General features: G+C 42.1%; 1 protein-coding gene across 1 annotated transcript in view; it reads right to left on the bottom strand.

Annotated features, from left to right (window-relative positions):
- Positions 1 to 1,194: 1,194 nt before the first annotated feature.
- LOC113257938 (antigen WC1.1-like) overlaps positions 1,195 to 21,674 on the bottom strand; it is a 59,777-nt gene continuing 39,297 nt past the window's right edge. The window contains exons 5-15 of the mRNA XM_057303251.1: positions 13,375 to 13,467; positions 12,985 to 13,299; positions 11,562 to 11,876; positions 5,361 to 5,402; positions 4,954 to 5,268; positions 4,686 to 4,718; positions 4,020 to 4,157; positions 3,545 to 3,637; positions 3,170 to 3,256; positions 2,508 to 2,645; positions 1,195 to 1,473 (exon numbers count right to left, since the gene is read on the bottom strand). Of these exons, the coding sequence (XP_057159234.1) occupies positions 1,328 to 1,473; positions 2,508 to 2,645; positions 3,170 to 3,256; positions 3,545 to 3,637; positions 4,020 to 4,157; positions 4,686 to 4,718; positions 4,954 to 5,268; positions 5,361 to 5,402; positions 11,562 to 11,876; positions 12,985 to 13,299; positions 13,375 to 13,467 (1,715 nt within the window). The 3' untranslated portion in view covers positions 1,195 to 1,327. The remainder of the gene's footprint in view (positions 1,474 to 2,507; positions 2,646 to 3,169; positions 3,257 to 3,544; positions 3,638 to 4,019; positions 4,158 to 4,685; positions 4,719 to 4,953; positions 5,269 to 5,360; positions 5,403 to 11,561; positions 11,877 to 12,984; positions 13,300 to 13,374; positions 13,468 to 21,674) is intronic.

The following is a 21,674-nucleotide window of genomic DNA, read 5'->3' as shown; positions in this document are numbered from 1 at the left end:
CACTATGTGATGGAATGTTTTGGAGACATAATCTTTCCTTGGCAACTGCTATAGGATAGCTCTATCTTGAAGAATCACATTTGCATTGTAAATAGAAACCAGATCAAAGGAATCTTGGAGCGATATGTTTTCAGAGAAGAAGCCCACAGGTCTCAAATTATTCCTCTAATAGTTCAATCATGTCAAACCCCTCCATCCAGATCTATAAAACCCATGGAGCTGATAGTTCCTGATTTATCTATCTATATTCCTTCTGGATCTCCTCTGACTGGGTCTCTTCTTTGCCTTCTTGTCACTTGGATGTAGGTCTGTGGGTTAGTGCCAATTTGTCCTTTATCAACATGCAGTAAAGAAAGATATCAGTGATTTAATTCACTTAGAAGGCTTTATAATTGGACAGACAGGAAATGGCAATGTCCTGAAGAAATAAGAAGTGATGGAGAGGAAAGACGGAATTTAAAAAGAGATAATAACCAACTAGATATGAGAGAAGAGTGAGAAGGAATCTGTATGGGTTTGAGTAATAAATGGAAAAAGTAACCTAGGGAATAAGAGATGAAATAGGAAGAGATAGTTATGGAGAATTGGATTTTTAATTATTTTTTTTTGAGAGAGTGAGCAAAAGCATGAACATGGGGGTGGGTGGGTAGAGGGAGAGGAGAGAGAGAATCCAGCAGGCTCCACTCTCAGCTCAGCACTGAGCCCAAGGCAGGGCTGGATCTCATAACCATGGGATCATGACCTGAGCCAAAAGCAAGAGACACTTAACTGACTGAGCCATCCAGGTGCCCCGAATTGGATTTTTAATTGGTCCGTGAAAATTTGGGCAGAATAGGGAAAGCTATATCCATCCTCTCCCCTAGCCAACCTCCCATCCTCGACTTGGAAATTCCTACCCACGTGTGGTGCCTAGGAATTATTTAAAAATGGATGATACCGCATCACAAGGAAGAGCATACATGAATGTTCAGGATTGGTTTTTTCCCATGAGTTCATCTTGGTAAGAATGAGGGTATGAGTATGGACCAAGTTTAGAGTTCCTTGTCTAAGAAAGAGAGACTTGAATATTTATGAACCCAGGCAAAGTAAGGCCTTGAGTAGCCTATAGTGGAGGTAAGAAAACAGGCCAATATACTCACCTTGTATTTCCTTGGAGGGAAACTGTGAATCGAGATAAAATTTGCTAAATAATCAACAAAGAAAAAGTACTTTATTCAGAATATTTGATTTTAAGTAATTTCATATAATACAATTATAAGTCAACACTGCTCTATTGCAATACAGGCAATTAGAAAATCTGAGGCCTTATCTCATTTTTAATGCAACATCATGGGAAAACCATGGTGGATGTTCCCAGGGCATTTAGTTCAACGTCATCATACCCAGGGTCCACTTCTTCCCCCTGGAGCAGCCAGGGACTAGCTGCTTCTTTCCCAGAACCAGCTACCCCTCTAGAGAACTGTACAGAGGAGCCTGAAACAGTAAAAAGAAGTTTGATTAGAACTGGGACAACAGGACAGGACAGTGCCCCATGGTGGAAGCAAGTCAAGTAAATCGTGATGACAAAGCATTAAGTAATGTTCAAGGAGCTCAGACAATTTAATATAGTTACAGCAAAGATATATCAAGGTTATCCTATCAGGATCTAGTCCATCTGGGTCTCTGGGAAACACTGTTATCACAGGAGATCTATGGCCAACACAGGGGCTCTATGAAGACATGTTTCTCAGCAAAGAGATTGCCCAGGAATCGTAAGAAGGGACATGAAAATTTCTCCTTTCACAATTGACAGGTCTGAATTCAGAACGAGAAGGACACGGAAGACCTGGAGAAATCTCAGGTCCTCACTGACAATCCAGCTCTGCTCTTGACAGCCTTGACTTGTGCTCCCGAATGCCCACAAAAACAATCATAGGATCTTTCCATTGTTGCCACCTCCTCAAGGTCATGTGGGCCCTCAGATGGAGAAATACTCTTCTCTGGAGAATGAGTGTCTTCATTTGACCACTGAAATGTCTGGAACAGATTGGCCCTTAACTGCCCAAAAATTCAGACTATAATCCACCACCATGGTTTAATTTTCAAGGCTACCATATATCATAGGCTTGTACATATTAGTGTTAACATATGATTGCAGTGCGTCTCAAATTATCAAATGACTCACAATTTCCAGTATTGAAATATTTCTTAAATATTTAAACGCCTTTCACATATGAGACAGCACAAAAATGTTATCAGAACAGTTGTTCCAGTTTTGGACTTTGTAAACTAATCTATGTCTTAATGCAAGCATCTCAAAGATGAAGTTATGGAGACACAGATACCAAGAATACAGAGTGATTCTTCCCCCTCAGGGAATGTGACAGCACGAAAGAAAGGACAATGGTCAAAGGATATGAGATCATCTGAATTTTGAATCTATAGGAAGGATCAGCAATGAGGAGCTCAAATTCACCCTTTCCAGGACAGAGACAAAAGATTACGAGAGATCAACTAACCCCACTCACCTGTCTGAGAGGCCGTCACCCCGTTCTCCTCTTCTGGGGGCACTTCCCCCTTGCTCATCCAGGAGGCAGGAGGAGCCACAGGCACTGGTACCTCTTCAGCACTATCATAATCCTCACTAGGGGCCTCAGTCCTCTGAGCTGGGGATTTTAAGGGCAGACAAGGGGGTCAGATGAAACCACAGTAAATGGGTTTGCCTAGGCAGTATCTAAAATCTCTTCTGCCGCAGAGGTTCTGATGGCTGCTAAACGGAGGTGCTATATGCTCTGTGTTTTAACAGGTCTTTTCCAAGGTCACATATTTCATTTTGATGTGTCCATAAATCAGAAAAATAATCCAAGCATCTCAATACTTCCTGATTAAAACTACATATTTCAGAGAAACCCTTATAAAACTACATATTTCAGAGAAACCCTACACCAATGTGTCTTACTAAAATATTTGGTCAGTTACACTTTCCAGATGTTATTTTTGAAAACAATGTTTTTCTGTTGCAAGTGAATGAGGATGGTTCTGTGCACAGCCAGCCCAGCTTCACCACGAGGCACATCAGAGCAACCAGAGAAGGAGTCCCAGTCAAAGGAAGACTGTCCCTCTTGAATCTCACCTCTGTGAAGGGAAGTCCCGTGCCCCCAGTACCCAGCCAAGGCAGATTCACCCCTACTACCTGGAGCAGATCGAAAGTCACTATTGTCCTCACCATCTCCAGTGTAATATGGCAGTTTAGTCACGGAGTCATCTGACAGGGCCCCTAATGTGGAGAAAAATGTCACAAAATAAACAGAACACACCCTCTCACACCCATGGGCTGTGGTTATGCTGAAAAGAAATGCTAGAGCACATGTGACTCCTGTAGTATAAAGAGAAGGCTCAGAGCTCACAGGGGCTCAGCAAGAACCCATCCTGCAGCCTTTGGAGGGGCTGCTTCTGTGAGCCTGGGGTACATACGGGGTCTGCAGATTCTGAGAAGCCTTGACTCACAGACAGCAGGGGGAGCTGACAACTAGAGGGTCCAGGAGGGCAAAGCAAGGATACACACCGGTGCTGCCCAGCAGATCTTCCTTCGTTGTCACAAGATAATCAATCTCCTCATACACAGCTTCATCGAGAACATCTTCGAAACTGGATAAGGCTGAGCAAACCACCAGCAAGTGAGAGACTGCCCCCTGAGTTCATCCCTGAACCAACAAGCTAATCATTCTCCCCAGTGCTCACACATGGAAAAAACCTCAGGGCTTCCAGGACTCCTGTAGAGTCTCCTCATACCCCATGTACCATGTCCACCTCTCTCCCCAGTCTGACCCTGTATCCACAGCTCAGCCCCTATTCTTTCTTGTCTCACAGAGAAGCCATGACTTCTAAGTGTTCAATCCTAAGAGCCTCTCTAGATTCAGCCTTTAGATTTCATGTGGGGCAGATGGAGTTTTTCAAACACGCTCCACCCCCCCAACACACCTGGCCCCATCTCCTGCCTCCACACACTTTCTGTGTTACCTGTACCCCCTGTAGCCCACCTCTGTGCTTTGCTCTCCATCTGTACGTCTGAGTCACCAGGATGACGAGGACCAGGAAGAGAAGGACCCCCAGGATGAGGCAGAGCATCTCTGACAGGGAGAAGTTGCCACGGACAAGATTTGGGCCTGGTCTGGTCCCTAAGGAGAATAAAGCCAATAGGATTTGGAGAAGGGCGTGGGCCCAGGGAAACTCCTCTAGTGTTTCCAGAGCTCCCTGGACAAGTCCCAGCCTCAGACATAACAGGATTGACTGCGACCCTGGTGGGCACTCCCCCGGGTCTGGTTCTGAGATAAATTGAACTCCACTCCAGTAAGGTCCAAGGGAGAGCTGGGCCAAGTCACACAACTGCAGCCCCCGTTCTTCAGGCTTCCCCAGACCAGAGCATCAGGCAACTCCTGGGATAGGCATCCAGCTGCAGAAGAGTGACCCTCATCGTCAAATAGGTAAACCTTAGATTCTGTAACACAAGAACCAGCCTCCCTTGCCGAAGGGCAAGGCAAATTTGAAGGGAAGAAGGGAAGCTTCCCCAAGGAAAATGCCCTAAGACCTCCCCACCAGGGATGGCTCCTCAGGATCTTTCCTTTTCTGAGCTGGCTGTCAGATTCCACAGAACAGGTCCCAAGAATCTGAATATTCTCCCCTGCCCACAGATCATGGCCCCGTACCTGCTGTAGTGGGCAGCAAGAGTCTTCTTCCACCTAGAGAGGAACAGGAGTTTGCAGTACAGGAATTGGTCAGAGTGCAGGGCAGCCCATTTTCCCTACTTGAGCCCTGAAATCACCCCTCAGTTACCACAACATCAATGTAGAGACCACCCCCTCTCCTAGATCCAGGGCTGACAGCACCTAGATGCTTTCTGAATGCAAACTTCCCATTTTACTCTAGCCCACCCCATTGCCCCACCCTTGCTCCAGCTCAACCAGAGCCACTCACCAGAGCACCGCACTCCAGCATCCTCCTCATGCTTGCAGTTGTTCTGCCCCCAGGGTTCCGCAGCACAATCCCACAGTGAGGACTCCCTGCCCATGCACTGCACCTCATCCAGCCAGATGCTTCCATTTCCCGGCCCAAACGCTGCCTCCTGCAGGGCCTCCAGGGCAGAGCCACAGCCCAACTGCTGACACACCACCTCAGCCTCTGCCAGGCTCCAGGAGTCATCACACACTGTGCCCCAGGAGCCCTCGTGCCAAACCTCCACTCGCCCTGAGCACATCGTGTCTCCTCCCCTCAGTCGGAGCTTCTCTTTGTCTGAAAAGGCAGCAGCACCTTCTGTTACTGCCCCTGCTGGGAAGGAAGGAGCCCTTGGGGGCCAACAGGGGAGGCAGGAGGGGCTGATGTACCTGTGCAGGGGGCAGCAGTTGGACAGCTCTTGGGTCTCACTCCTGGGGAAACAGACAAGGGGGAAGTGCTAGATCAGGGACAGCTGGGGGTGGTCCTGCCCCAAACAAGGTTATCTAAAGTGCTTGGCTCAGCCCAAATGACAAGTGAAAATAAGAGGCTTCGTAGTTAATCTAATGAGCTGAGTTACTGAGACACTCACTAAGTCATAGCCATTATCACCACCTGAAATTATTTCGTCTGTTTACTTGTTTATCACTTTCCACATTCCACAATAAATAAAACACAGACATGTGCGTGCATACACACACACACACACACACACACACAAGCTCCACGAGAGGAAAGACCTTGCACATCTTATTCATCTCTGTGTTTCTGCTATTAGGACAGTACCTGGTATATTGTATGCATTCATTCAACAAGTACGCATTGAGAAACTTCTCTAAATATTATGTATAGGGGCTTGATAAATATTTATTGAATGATTGGGTGAATAAAATCCAGTAAAACATAATTCCTTTAAATTCTTGCTAATAAGTAAGATAATAAAGGAAATACAAATTGATATTAATAGTTTGTGGTAATAATAGTGGATATCTTGTTAATGTCCAGAATCACAGAAATAATTTGTATTCAATATTCCATTTATATTTTTAATGGGAAATTATATAACAGATTATAAACTTTTATTATCTATTTTTCAGTATGACATGTGCACAAGCAAAGATTACTATATTAAGAGGATACTTTTTTTTTAAGATTTTATTTATTTATTTGACAGAGAGAGAGACAGCCAGAGAGAGAGAGGAAACACAGGGGGAGTGGGAGAGGAAGAAGCAGACTCCCAGCAGAGGAGCCTGATGTGGGGCTCGATCCCAGGACTCTGGGATCATGCCCTGAGCCGAAGGCAGACGCTTAACGACTGAGCCACCCAGGCACCCCTAAGAGGATACTTTTGGTAAAGAACTGGAATAGGAGGATTCAGAGAAAAATGGTTAAGTAGACAAATGGCTAAGTCGTAAGACAGAAATGTTGCATGATACTCAAATATACTGACAAAAACTACATGGAGAGAGGACACAGATAACAAACATGGGATAAAAAGAAAACCACATGAAAAGCGAAACCAAAGGAAAAACAGAAATTTGAATCAATACAAGAAAACAGAAGTATACATGGTACTTGTCATAAAATATCAGAATTGGCATATCCTTTCCATATCATCCTATCCAACTTTCTACCCTATGAACATTTCAGCAAATGATGACAGGACCTCATTTGGGTAGCTGTTCCTTTTCAGGACTGGAGACTTCAGTATCACTCAACTCATCATGTGTGATTGTAGAAAATTATCATCAATATAAGGTCTTATAGTTTAATATCCCTTTGGCTTTCCACAGGAACAAGAAAAGAATGTGAGGAAAGAGAAGCAAGGAAGGGAGTGAGCCTCTGCCTTTGAAATATCTATCACCACACTCTCCCTTGGTTGTGGATTTCAGGCAACTCCTAGAGTATCCAAGATATACCTGAGCTGGCAGGGAAGGGGGAGGGGAGACCAAGGAACTGGAAAAGAATGTTCAGGGAAGGGAAAACACTGTGAAAATGAAAAAAAGTAAGGGAGGGAGGGAAGGAAGAAGGCAGAGAGGAAGGAAGGGATAGAGGGAAGGAGAAAGAAACCACGAGAAAAGCAACTGTTACACTTATTTCAGAGTTCAATATTTTAGCATGAGACATGAGTTTTCTAAGTTTATTGATTTGGGAGCTTCTATATTATTTGGCTTTAGTTCAATGCTCCAGTTTTTAAAAAATCCAGGCATTTTCTATCTAGATATGAAGAAGACAATCGAAAAGAGTTAGTTCTCAGAAGTAATTTGTCAATATCTATTAAAATTTGTGAGTATATTCTTTGATCTAATAATATCAACATGCAGAGTAATCCTATAGTACAAAACTCACCTGTATGTATAAATACTTGTACAAAAATATTTATCGTGGGAGAGGGAGGAGAATCACCATGAGCTGCTCTAGGATGAAGGTTATAAGGAGGCAGGTTTATATTGTTTATAAAGGGAGAAAATCAAAACCAATCAGACTATTGGTAAATAGGTAAATGGTTACATGAACTGGACTAGCTATCTCTGATGAATGAAATCTTATACCATTGATTTACAAATGAGTTAGATCTACCTGGAGGAATATCCATGATATATTAAGCAATAGAAGCCAATATAACAGTAATGTGTGTGATATAATTCCAATTTGGTAAAATCAAATAACAAGACACCATCAGCATAAACCCTTTAAGGGTATATGAGTTTGGATATGTTTCGATGAAAATGGATGATTTTTGAAAGCAGTACTTACCAGTCCATTAATCCTGTTTACAGCAGGAGGGTACAAATAGACAAGGAGTCATGGGATATGATTAATTTCTCTCTATATAGTTTTATGTATGTGTTCCCTGCTTATGATAAGTAAGCAGAGTTTTTGTAGTTTAAATGAACAAGAAAGGACCTGGTCTCTCTGTAAACATAAAAGAAAATGGTAGAAAGGACACAATTTCCCTAGTGCCAAGCTTGGTACAACCCCAGCAGGAGCAGGTGTCACTGATTAAGGAAAGAAATGCAGAGACAGGCAAAAATGGATATAAGGGAAGGTGTTGGCCATCCCACCATAACTCCAGTGTTCTTTTACTTGACAGTATTGTTCATTCTCTGAGGGACCATCACAAGTTGAGATACCTTTATACTGCTTGTAATTAGAATGGACCCAAATCTGCCTCCTTGTAACCCCCATCCATCAGCTGGCATCCTGCCCCCTGCATCAGCTAGTTCATGGTGATTCTTCTTCTTCTTCCATGGCAAAGTCCTTCAAAGGTCAACAATCAAGTTACATTTATTCTGGCATTTCTGCTAATTAGCCTAATTACAGACTTCCTATGACATGGTTTCCAGTTGTTTTTGCACTAGAGACACATAACCCCAGACAATGAAGTGTTCCAGTGTCACTTCTGAACATAGGTCAACCTATTTCGCAACAACAAATTAATCCAGTTGGTAATTAAAATAAATCTATTTCCAGCATCGAATACCACATTTCAGCACCTTACTTCTCACTCTTTGCCCTTCACAGTTTCTCAAAAGTGTTGTATACATTTCTAACCACCACCTTATTGATAATTTTATTTAGGGTTTCTACCCCACCTCAAAAATGTTCTCATTCAACAGTCAATAACATACAATACCCTAAATCTGTTAGGTATTTTTCAACTCAAGTGTTCTTGAAGCCTCAGTAGAATCTAACATATATAACCATCCCCCTTTCCTTGACAAACACGGTATTGTTTGGGTTCTTATTTCTCTGTCTGCTCTGCATCAGACTCCATGTCAGTTCACAGAGCGTACTAGCTTTTAAAAGTTAGTGTTCCTTGAGGCCTGTCCTAAGAGCATTTATATTCCCAGTGAACTCAACCACTCCCATCTAACAATCAATGAGGTGGAGTGACTGTCAAGAGACCAAAAAAAAAAAAAAATGAGAAGGAAAGAGAAGTGAACGTGCTGAACACTGCTGAAAGCTCATGAACACTGGAGAGAGAAAAGTCTGCTACATTTCATTACCCTACCAATTCAGAGCAATTGTGGGCCCTAACACTTAACTAGATGAGTTTAGAATAGTAGAAGAGGGAAAATTGTGAAGACCATGAGTGGTTACTGACCATACTTTCAGAAACCTGGCTGCGAAGGAGAGAGAAGAGGGATGGGCAGTAGTGAGGAAGTCAAGGAAAACTGTTTGTTCAGGTATTTTTCAAGATGTGAGACACACAAACCCATGTATACATTCATAAGAATAAACCAGGAGACGGGGGGAGTCGACGGTGCAAGGCAGAGGGAATAGAAGTGAAGAGTTGGACAAGTGCAGTTAGGATCCACAGTCTGAGCAGAAGAGCTGGCCTAATACAAGGACTGACGCCACTGATCCAGGAGACCAAGTAAGTACACAATGTGCCCAGAGACCACAGGTAAGTAGATTTAGTGAAAGCGAGATGAGGAGTTTGCAGCTGACTACTCTAATTTCTCAGTGAGGTAACAGGCAAGATCATGATTTGAGACAGATGGTGGAGATCAGGTGTTGACAAAGTGAGGAGAGCAGAAAATATGTAAAATACAACTTTAAAGATAGGCAAGCACCATATTGAAGTGGTACATCAGAACTCAGATACACAGTGGAACACCCATTAGAGATTGTGTCCTTGATTTCAAAAGCAGACTAGCAACTTGACTACATGTTATTTTCCCGCCTTTGTCTTAGTCCAGTGCAGACAAGAAGTACTCAGGTAGTTGACTTTAACCAGGTCTGGAGTTTGCCAGGTGAGGTTGACAAAGAGGGGGTGAGGGAGTTGAATAAATTAAAGGAGAATGATTATAATGTTGGATCATATTATCTAATCTGGCTAAGAAAAAAATGTGCAGACATGAGGAGAGAAGAAAGGCAAGAAAAACTAATAGGGGAAAAGACTGGGCATCTCTGTGAGGACAAGAAATTATTTGAAACCGAGCATTCTGGGTTAAGAGCCACAAGGATAAGAGGCATTGATCAGAGAATGGAATAAAGAAATCAAGATTTTGAGTTGTACAGTTATTGGTGGTCAGTGGTGTATACATAGGCAGAGAGAGGATGGAAGGAAAGGTGCTTAGAAATAAAGAAGTCAATGAACTGAGAGGCCAGGATGTTGTCTCAGATGTGTTTAAGGAGGTCGAAGTAAGTACCAGTGGTTCCTGAAGTAAGACAGAGATGAGGATCCTGGTGAGCCTGGTGCTGCAGTCTTCAGTGGACAAGGTAAAGTGACCAGAAGGTTAGGATGATGACAGCAACAAGTGGAAGTACTGAGTGGTATTGCCTCATGGCGTGGATTTCAAGTAGCTGGATGTTGACAAGAGGGCCAGAAGAGGAATTGTTGAAAATGACAACTGAGAGCAAGAAGTATACTTATTCCAGGTCTCATCCCAGAGAAATGTGTATTGAGAAAAAAAAAAAAAAGAGCCTCCAGTTGACCCAGAAATCAGTGTTTTCAGGGAAAAGTCAGGTTTTGATCAGAACACGAAAATGAAGGGAACTTTGAGGGTTTAAGAGAGTTTGAAGATGATGGGTTCCAAATTCCAGCAGGTTCTGCAGAACAATTGGGAGAGTGAGATGAGGGGGACAGATTAAGCACATTGTAGTTAATGAAAGGCCCAGAGGATACAGAATCAGTCCCAAAAACTGATATCCTGAGGGAGAAATTGAAGCAGAAAGTCGTGGGGACATGAGGCCACTGACTTCTCAGCAGTTCTCCATGATGAGGTAAACAAATACCTCTTTAATAGGACTATTTCCCTTGGTCCTGCCTCAGAGAGGTCTCTAGTTCTGCTCATCATTCCAGGAGAACCCTGCGTCCCTCTCCCTCACCCTTTTCTGCTCTGGCCATGATGGGATTTTCTCAGTGCCTCAAGGATGCCATGCTTCCTCCCACTTCAGTATGTACACTGACCCAAGTGATCGTTCCCCCTTTTCCTCTGAGGAACTCTTTTCACCCTTCAGCTTTCCATCTAAGTATGATTTCTTCTTTTACCCCAATTCCACACTTCCACAGCACTTTCTAACTCTTCACGAAATTTCTGCCAAATGAGAGTTTTCAACACTGGACAGTAAGCTCTGTGATGGTGGAGACTACATTTTCTTCTCTTCTCCATCCGCCTGCCTGCAGCATAAATTTGGGCCTACAAGGCACTCAGTTACTATCTACCAACAGACTGACTGGAGAACCAGTCTGATAGGTGTCGATTGGTGTCTAGCATTCCAGAGTAAAATACCATTAGCTTAAGAGACAAAACAATCAGGGTTGATTCCTTATTTGGCCCCTTATTTACTTTAACAGGCTGGGATATCACTTAACTATTCCTAATTAACAATTGCCTAGAAAGTTTATCGGGTATTGCTTATGTTCAACGCAATCCTTCTGGTATTTACCATGTCAACTGCTATTGACACCAGTTTCCTTATTTTTTCCTATGAAACAAGATTGGAACATGTAAATTAAATAATCATCCAAACTTCATGTTGTAGTCTTATCTTAAACTCATCCCTTAGATTTGAAGATATAAATCTCACTAACAACATCCTACTGGACTGGGAGAGACACATAGAAACAGACAGTAAGTTACCTGCACATGAGACATAAGCTTCCTCTCTTGAAGAGCATGAGTTGTATCTCCAGGGGTCAGAAGGACATTGCCAGAGAAAGGAATCAGTTTTCTGACATTGGATTTGATCCACCCACCGAAGTCTAGAACCTTCCCTGGGAACTATGGAAGAATTGAGGGTCCCACTGTCTCCACAGCCAAGCTGCCGACAGATGATGGACAAGGTGATGTCTGCCATGAGGCTATGGCAGACACTACCCCAGGTCCCGTTGTAGAAAACTTCCAGCCATCCAGCACACTCCTGGTCCTCGCTCACCATCCGGAGCTTCAGGAAGTCTAAATTGAAACGAGAGAGAGGGGGGAAACAGTCCACGGTAAACATTCCACTCAACAATCTTGATTTTTTTCTCCATGCCAGTGATTATGAACACTCATCACTGACTGCCGAAGAAGCACCCACTAGGTGGCAAGACTGAAACTGATCTCCCTTTTACCTGATTTTGTGTGTTTGTGTCTGTGTTTCTATGTCCTCCATACGATGTAGTAGAATATGAACCGAGAGGAATGCCCACCTGGGCACTCTGCACAGAGGGAAAACTGAATCCTGTTTCCTGACAAAACTCCTGACAGAGTATGCGAAAGGAAGTGTGGAAAGTGGGGTGGTAGGCAGAATAATGGCCCCCCCAAAGGTGTTGTATAAATATGTTACTTTACGTGGCAAAGGAGACTTTACAGATGCAATTAAGATAAGAACCTTGAGATGGTGAGATTAACCTGGAGTAGTGTGGATTAATCAGGTGAGCCCAAATGCAATCACATCCTTAGACCTACTCTCCTTAAAAATGGGAAATCTTTCCCAGCTCCAGTCAGAGGGAAACACGACTGCAGAAGAACGGTCAGAGGGAGGCAATGCTGTCAGCCTGAAAAGAAAGAAAGGGAGCTACCTGCAAGCCAGTGAATGCACTTGGCCTTAAGAAACTAGACAAGACAGGAAAAAGGAATCTCCCCCGGAGCCTCCAGAAAGAATGCAGCCTGTTGACACCTTGATTTTAGCCCAGTGAGACCCTTGTTGGACTTCTAACATACAAAACTGTAAATTAATAAATTTGTGTTGTTTCTACCACTAATTCCGTGGTAATGCATTTCGACAGTAGTAGGATTTCAAGACTTTACCACCATAGAGAACTGAAGAGAAGGCCCTGCTTTCAAATGGAAACTGTAGGAAATGGCTCTATCAGGAGCTCTTGCCAAGAAGAAAGGACCTGAACCTCAGCTGCCACAGGAGGAAAAGAAAGCACCTAATCTTCATATGGAGAAAGACAGGCAGTGTGGAAGGAAGTCTTCTTCTTCTCTGGCCCTTTCAGCAACACCACTCAGGGCTCAGACTCCCCTCCTCCAGAGCCCCCACCTCCTCACCCAACCTGTGGACAGCACGCGGGCAGACCTGAGCAGATGACCCCTGCATCTTCCTTGTGTCTGCAGTCGTGCTGCCCCCAGCCCCGGGAAGGGCACTTCCAAATGTGGGACTCCTTTCCTGTGCATTTCAGGTCGTCCAGCCAGATACGGTCTGATCCCTCCCCGAAGTGAGCAGACACCGTGGCATTGAGGGCTTCTCCGCAGCCCAGCTGTCTGCACACCACGTGGGCATCGCTCAGGTCCCAGCTGTCATCACAGATGGTGCCCCAGGAGCCCTGGTGAAGGATCTCCACTCTGCCGGCGCAGGGACTGCCGCCGTCCACCAGGCGGAGCTGTCTGCGATCTGAGGAGAGAATCATGCCATTGGAACATTTCACGGGAAATCAGAAGGGCTTTCTGGTCCCCTGGGACCCCTCACCTGAGCAGGTGGCAGCACTCTCCTGTGAGGCTGCAGAGCCTGCGGATTCAGACACAGAGTCGTTGCACTGGGGCAGCACCTGGGTTTGGTTTCCTGCAGAAACAGCATGGTCAGAGGGTTAGTAGGGTTGAAGAACAGGAAACTGAATTAGACTCAAGAGTAACCTAGTGCTGGGGTCTATAACACAGCAGTAATGTTACCATAATTTTAGATTTCACCTCTTTATGGAAAGTTCTGCTTCTGACAATGCCAAATTTGTTTCAAGCCAAGTGCTACACTTGAATGGATTTTTGGAAGTGGGGAAGTATCAGTACTGCTTGAAAGTGGTGAAGAGCTACCCAGGCAGTGAGAATTTTTGGAGCCTTGCTCTAAGAGAAAAGTAAAGGGCAGAAGTGAGCCACTTTCCCTTTGAGGCCATTGTCAATTCAAAGATTATAGCTAAGAGGCTGAAAAGTTCAGCAGAGGTTTTGACAGACTCATAGGACTCAGAGGGTACAAAGTATAATTCAGGGTCGGCCAAGGAGGAGACACCCTGATAACCAGAGCCTTTGTACCATAGAAGGAAAAGTGAAGTAAAAGTAGATTATGCGTCAGAGGGATAGATGCCCAGTGTCTAATTGCTTCAGTCCCCTTAAATAAGGTGATCTGCCCAAAAACAGGTGACAGGAGGACGCAAAATAAAATCCTTTCTGCAGGATTTCTGTAATTTTTCATCTAAGATGTCTGTCAATCAAAAATACCCGGGAATAGGGGTGCCCGGCTGGCTCAGTCTGTAGGGCATGCAACGCTTGATCTCAGGGCTGTGAGTTTGAGACCCAGGTTGGAGGTAGAGATTACATTAAAATAAATAAAAAATTAAAATCTAAAAAAAAAATACTCAGGCATAAAAGAAAAGAGATTTGACAAAAATCCAGGAGGATGAAGAGGCCCTGGAAAAAAATTTACAGGGCATCCAGTTATTGGAGTAACCTGACAAGGAGTTTAAATTACCATGATTGAAATGTTCAGGGAATTAAACAAGGTAGAATTTTGAAAGGGAAATATTAACAAGAAATCAAATAAAAATTCTAGAAGTGAAGAAGTCACTATTTGAAATAAGAACTCAAAGGGTGAGTATAATAGCCCATTAGATCAGCACAAGATAGAAATAGTAAAAAGGAAAATGAGAAGGAAAGACACAAAATGAAGCCCAGAAAGACCAAAAAGTGGAAAATATAAGCAAGGACATAAAGACATGCTGAAAAGCTCTAACATTCGTATTTACTAAGTCCTAGATACATAAAGGCACAGTGGACTTCATTGTAAGCAATGGAATGCAGTGAATATAATATTAAGTACTTGACTTTCAAAAACTAGGTCAGATGTGTATTAAGGAGGGCACGTACTGCATGGTGCACTGGGTGTTATACTCAAGTAATGAATCATGGAACTTTACATCAAAAACTAGGGATGTACTGTATGGTGACTAACATAATATAATAAAAAAAATTATTAACAAAAAAATTAAAAAAAAAATCTAGGTCAGAAAAGTCAGGCAGCCTCCCCTGAACTCACTTAGGACGTTTGCTTCCGGGGAAATCTACCCTGAGGAGACTGTCGTGCTGGAGAGACTTCTCATATGCAGGTGCTCAGGTCAACAATCCACCTGAACATTCCAGCTGCCAGACGTGTCAATGAACCATCCTGGATTCCCTGCTCGGTAGAGTCTACAGATGACTTCAGTCTCAGCTGATACCTGAATGCAACCTCAAGAGAGACCCCAAAAGACAACTGCTGATCCAAGCCCTTCCCAAATCCCTTATTCAGGAAATAACGGGCAAAAATAAAAAGGATTTTTAAGCTGCTAAGTTTGGGGGGAAATTTTGTTATGCAGCAATAGGAACCAGAAAACTTACACTTACCATAATACTAAGTATTTACTGAAGACAAATGAAACGCTTGTCTTCAAAAGGACTTGTATATGCATGCTCGTGGTATCTTTATCCATAATAGCCCAAAACTGTGATGCCACCTGAAGGTGACATTGCCTTTGGAACACGGAGGCAGAAGCTGGATGGGCTGGGGCAATGCTGTCAATGGGGACTTAAAGGGCATAAGGAAAATGTGACTGGAAGCTGGAGGGGAAATGAGCAGTGATCTGTGTTATTTAAATTAAAGTGGTTGCTGTAAGTGACTAGATTTGGAAGTAATTTGTAATGCAATAGTAACCAGAAAATACCTTCAGTCTCAGTAACTAAGAGCACACAAGCAAAATCAGTAAGTAAATATTTATTTACCTCAAACCCACAGAATACACATTATTCCCAGGATATACAGATCATTTAGCAAGGCTGATGACATGTTATTTTAAAAAATGAGATCGAGGGGCGCCTGGGTGGCTCAGTCATTAAGCGTCTGCCTTCAGCTCAGGGCGTGATCCCGGCGTTATGGGATCGAGCCCCACATCAGGCTCCTCTGCTGGAAGCCTGCTTCTTCCTCTCCCACTCCCCCTGCTTGTGTTCCCTCTCTCACTGGCTGTCTCTCTCCCTGTCAAATAAATAAATAAAATCTTAAAAAAAAAAAAAAAAAACACCTCCCCCCCAAAAAAATGAGATCTAAAAAATTTTCAAAGGGCTGAAATAAAAATATGTTTTTTGAAAAAAACATATTTTTTGACCAAAGCAGAATTAAGCTAGAAACACATGATTCATACTGTGCAACAAGGTAAGGAAGATTGGTGTTCAGTGATTGACTTTGCTAATATTTTAGGTTTCTACTTTGAAAACAGCCAAATTCCAATTTGCATTCAGGCAGGATGGGATCTAATCCCAATTTATCATGCTTCCACAAGATTTAAGTCTCCTCATTATGGCCACAACTCAAATTGGAAAGAGAGTCTACATAATAATTGGCCTGTATTCTTTAAAATGTTGATGTCATGTAATACAAAGCGAGATTCAGGAAGTGAAAAAGCGAGAAGGAAGATTAGAGAAGACTAACACAATATGACAAGTGAATGCAGAATATTTCCTTAAACTCTTTTTTTTGTTGTGAAGTATGCATTTGGGACAGCTGGGAAATTCAGAATCAGGCATATGGATTAGATAACAGAATTATAACAATAGTAATCGATCAAGAGATGAATGGATAAAGAAGATGTGCCATGTATATAATGTAATATAACAGTCAGCCATAAGAAAGAAGGAAATCCTGCCATTTGAGACAACATGGATGGAAAAGGAGGGCATTACACTGAGATAAACCAGAAAGAGAAAGACAGGTATTACATGATATCATTTTTGTGTAGAATCTAAAAAAAATCAAAATCAGTATGATGCTAAGTGAGACGAGTCAGTCAGAGAAAGACGAATACCATATGATTTCACTCCTATGTAGAATTTCAGAAACAAAACAGATGAGCAAAGGGGAAGGAGAAAAAAAGAGAGAGAGAGGGAGCAAACCATAAGACTCTTAACTATAGAGAACAAACAGGATTGATGGAGGGAGGTGGGCAGGGCGATGAGCTAAACAGGTGATGGGCATTAAGGAGGTCACCTGTGATGAGCACTGGGTATTGTGATGAATCACTGAATTCTAATCCTGAAACCAATATTACACTATATGTTAACTAACTAGAATGTAAATAAAAATTTGAAAGAAAAACAAAATCAGAATTACAGAAATGTGGACGAGAATAACTGTTGGCAGAGGCTGTGCGGTGAGGGAAATAGGGAAAGTTTTGTAAAAATGTATAGACTTCCAGTTATAACATAAATCTGTTTTGAGGGTCTCATGCATAACATAGTGACTATAGTTGATAACACTGTATTGTATAATTGAAATTTGCTGTAAGAGTCAAATTAATGTTCTCATACACACAAAAAAAAGATCAATTTTTGAAGTCATCGCTGTGTTAAGTAACTAGAAGGGGGGGGGAATCCTGTTACAATGTTTATGTATTTCCAATCACCTCATTGTATACTTCAAATGTCTTAAAATGTTGTCAGTTATACCTCAATAAAGCTGAAATTTAAAAATTTTTTGGCTAAAAAAATGATTACATTTTGATTGAGATTGGAGTTAATCTACAGATGAACTTTGTAAGTTTTATTTCTGTTGTAAGTTTATTTCTGTTGTAAGTTTTTTTTTTAATGATTTTTTATTATATTATGTTAGTCACCATTCAGTACATCCCCGGTTTCCGATGTAAGGCTCAATGATTCATTAGTTGTGTATAACATCCAGTGCACCATGCAATACGTGATCTCCTTACTACCCATCACCGGTCTATCCCATTCCCCCACCCCCCTCCCCTCTGAGGCCCTCAGTTTGTTTCTCATAGTCCATAGTCTCTCATGTTTCATTCCCCCTTCTGATTACCCCCCCCTTTCTTTATTCCTTTCTTCCCCTACTGATCATTCTAGTTCTTATGTTCCATAGATGAGAGAAATCATATGATAGTTGTCTTTCTCTGCTTGACTTATTTCACTTAGCATTATCTCCTCCAGTGCCGTCCATGTTGTAGCAAATGTTGAGAACTTGTTCTTTCTGATAGCTGAGTAATATTCCATTGTATATATGGACCACATCTTCTTAATCCAGTCATCTGTTGAAGGGCATCTCAGCTCCTTCCACGATTTAGCTATTGTGGACATTGCTGCTATGAACATTGGGGTGCATATGGCCCTTCTCTTCACTACGTCTGTATCTTTGGGGTAAACACCCAGTAGTGCATGGCTGGATCATAGGGTAGCTCAATTTTTAACTTTTTAAGGGACCTCCACACTGTTTTCCAGAGTGGCTGTACCAACTTGCATTCCCACCAACAATGTAGGAGGGATCCCCTTTCTCCACATCCTCTCCAACAATTGTTTCTTGCCTTGTCTATTTTTGCCATTCTAACTGGCGTAAGGTGGTATCTCAGTGTGGTTTTGATTTGAATTTCCTTGATGGCTAATGATTTTGAATATTTTTTCATGTGTCTGTTAGCCATTTGTAGGTCTTCATTGGAAAAGTGTCTGTTCATATCTTCTGCCCATTTTTTGATTTGTTTATTTGATTCTCATGTATTGAGTTTGAGAAGTTCTTTGTAGATCTTGGATACCAGTCCTTTATCTGTAGTGTCATTTGCAAATATCTTCTCCCATTCCGTGGGCTGCCTCTTAGTTTTTCTGACTGTTTCCTTGGCTGTGCAGAAACTTTTAATCTTGATGAAGTCCCATAAATTCATTTTATCTTTTGTTTCTCTTGCCTTTGGGGATGTATCATGAAAAAGTTTGCTTTGGCCAATGTCGTAGAGGTTGCTGCCTATGTTCTCCTCTAGAATTTTGATGGACTCCTGTCTCACATCGAGGTCTTTCATCCATTTGGAGTTTATTTTTGTGTATGGTGTGAGAGAGTGGTCAAGTTTCATTCTTTTGCATGTAGCTGTCCAATTTTCCCAGCACCATTTATTGAAGAGACTGTCTTTTTCCCACTGGATGTTTTTTCCTGCTTTATCAAATATTAGTTGCCCAAAGAGCCGAGGGTCCATTTCTGGGCTCTCTATTCTGTTCCATTGGTCTATGTGTCTGTTTTTGTGCCAGTACCATGCTGTCTTTGTGATCACAGCAAGCGTGGTTCAATATTCACAAATCAATCAGCGTGATACATCATATCAAGAAGAAAAGACTCAAGAACCATATGATCCTCTCAACTGATGCCGAAAAAGCATTTGACAAAATACAGCATCCTTTCCTGATTAAAACCCTTCAGAGTGTAGGAATAGAAGGTACATTTCTCAATCTCATAAAAGCCATCTATGAAAAGCCAACTGCAAATATTATTCTCAATGGGGAAAAGCTGGAAGCCTTTCCCTTAAGATCAGGAACTCGACAAGGATGCCCACTCTCGCCACTATTATTCAACATAGTACTAGAAGTCCTTGCAACAGCAATCAGACGACAAAAAGGGATCAAAGGTATTCAAATCGGCAAAGAAGAAGTCAAAATGTCTCTCTTCGCAGATGACATGATACTCTATATGGAAAACCCAAAAGAATCCACTCCTAAACTATTAGAAGTTATAGAGCAATTCAGTAACGTGGCGGGATACAAAATCAAAGCTCAGAAATCAGTTGCATTTCTATACACGAATAACGAGAACGAAGAAAGAGAAATTAGGGAATCCATCCCATTTACAATAGCACCAAAAACCATACGTTACCTTGGAATTAACTTAACCAGAGACGTAAAGGACCTGTATTCTAGAAACTATAAATCACTCTTGAAAGACATTGAGGAAGACATAAAAAGATGGAAAGATATTCCATGCTCATGGATTGGAAGAATTAACATAGTGAAAATGTCCATGCTACCCAGAGCAATCTACACTTTCAATGCTATCCCGATCAAAATACCGAGGACATTTTTCAAAGAACTGGAACAAATAGTCCTTAAATTTGTATGGAAACAGAAAAGGTCCCGAATCTCCAAGGAACTGTTGAAAAGGAAAAACAAAGCTGGGGGCATCACAATGCCAGATTTCGATCTGTTATAAGTTTTATTTCTTCCTTTTTAGTTCTTATACTTTTTTTTTTGACTTCTAGTAAATTGTTGGATAAACATGGTAATAGATATTAATATCATGTCTCTAATCCCAGGGAAAAGTATTTCAATATTTCACCATTAGTGTGAAATTTGCTCTGGATTTTTGTTGTATGATCCTTAACAGACTGAAGAGAGTTCCTTCTATTTTCAATATGCTAAGAGATGTCATCCTGCATAGTTATTTAATCTTTCTAATTGCCTTCCCACATCTGATGAAAAGATTATGTGGTTCTCTTTTGGTTTAGTTTTGTTAATTGATATGTCTTATACTAACTGCATTTCTACAACAAACTCTGATTGTGGCATATTGGTTTTTGTACAACTCTGGATGCGATTTGCTAACATTTACTTCATGAATTCTGAATCCATATAGAAAAATTGGTCTGTAATTCACATTCTTTTAACATCCCAGTTGGGGGGTGCCTGGGTGGCACAGTTGTTAAGCGTCTGCCTTTGGCTCAGGGCGTGATCCCGGCATTCTGGGATCGAGCCCCACATCGGGCTCCTCCGCTGGGAGTCTGCTTCTTCCCTCCCACTCCCCCTGCTTGTGTTCCCTCTCTCGCTGGCTGTCTCTCTCTGTCAAATAAATAAATAAAATCTTTTTTAAAAAAATAACATCCCAGTCTGATTTTTTTTATATTTGTGGTCCTTTCTGATATTTACATGATTCTTGCAACTTTTCTCTAAGTTTGTGTTTATTTAAAAATAAAAAGTTTAATACATAGGAAAAAAAGAATTAACACCCAATTAACACCCAATCTCCCAAAGAATTAAAAAAGAGAGAGAATAATTCCTACCCCACTTATAAGAGTTGGAAAAGTATATCTGTAGAAGGTGGTAAGCTCAGGAACCTCTTATGCCACCATCTTGGACTAGACCATCAAGCTTTTTTTGGTGAAAAATGACAAGCTAATTCTAAAATTTATATGGAAAAGACCAAGAATGATCAACACACTTGAGAAGAAAAACAACCAAGTTAGAGGTGTAACTTTACCACATATCAAGACATACTACAAAGTTATAGTAATTACGGAACTGTCAGAATAGATGACAATAAAATAGAAGAGATTAGAGTCCAGAAAAAGACTCAGACATAATGTAGACTCATTATGACAAAGGTGGCACTGCAGTGGGGAAAAGTGTCTTTATGGGAAAGGATTCTGAGTCTTTTCGATATCCATATAAAAATATGAAATTTGATGCCTATCACATATGAAAATCAATTCCAGGACTATACAATTATATGTGAAATAAAGATAACTAGACCATTGAGGAATATCTTCAGGATCTTAGGGTAGACAAAGTTGTCTTCAAAAGGACATAAGAAGCACTATATGCAGATCTAGGAGTTAAGATGGCAGAGGAGTAGGGGTCCCTTTTTTCAGCTGGTCCACTGAAGCGAGCTGGATAGGTACCAGACCATCCTGAACACCCACGGAATCAGCCGCGCACAGATATCGGAAGATAAACGGAAGGGGGAGGGAGCCGCCGCGTTTGGGCACCGGGAAGCGGTAGCCACTTGCATGGAGGAGTGGGCAGACTCCCGGACCGGCACCCGCGACAGAGCAGACTGAGACCGTGAGCCGGGGAACGTGCACCACCAGACTGAAACGGAGCTCTCGTGCGCTTACTGGAACCAGACTGAGACCAGGAGCTCCAAGCGCGCAGGGGTGGCTGGCGGCTGGTGGCTGGCGGTGTTAGAAACACAAAGGACAGAGACATGCCAGCCCTGGA

The sequence above is a fragment of the Ursus arctos genome, unplaced genomic scaffold, assembly GCF_023065955.2.
Source record: "Ursus arctos isolate Adak ecotype North America unplaced genomic scaffold, UrsArc2.0 scaffold_26, whole genome shotgun sequence".
In the NCBI taxonomy this organism is placed as follows: domain Eukaryota; kingdom Metazoa; phylum Chordata; class Mammalia; order Carnivora; family Ursidae; genus Ursus; species Ursus arctos.
Note: the sequence above shows the minus strand (reverse complement) of the source record. Positions and strands in the feature narration are given on the sequence as shown.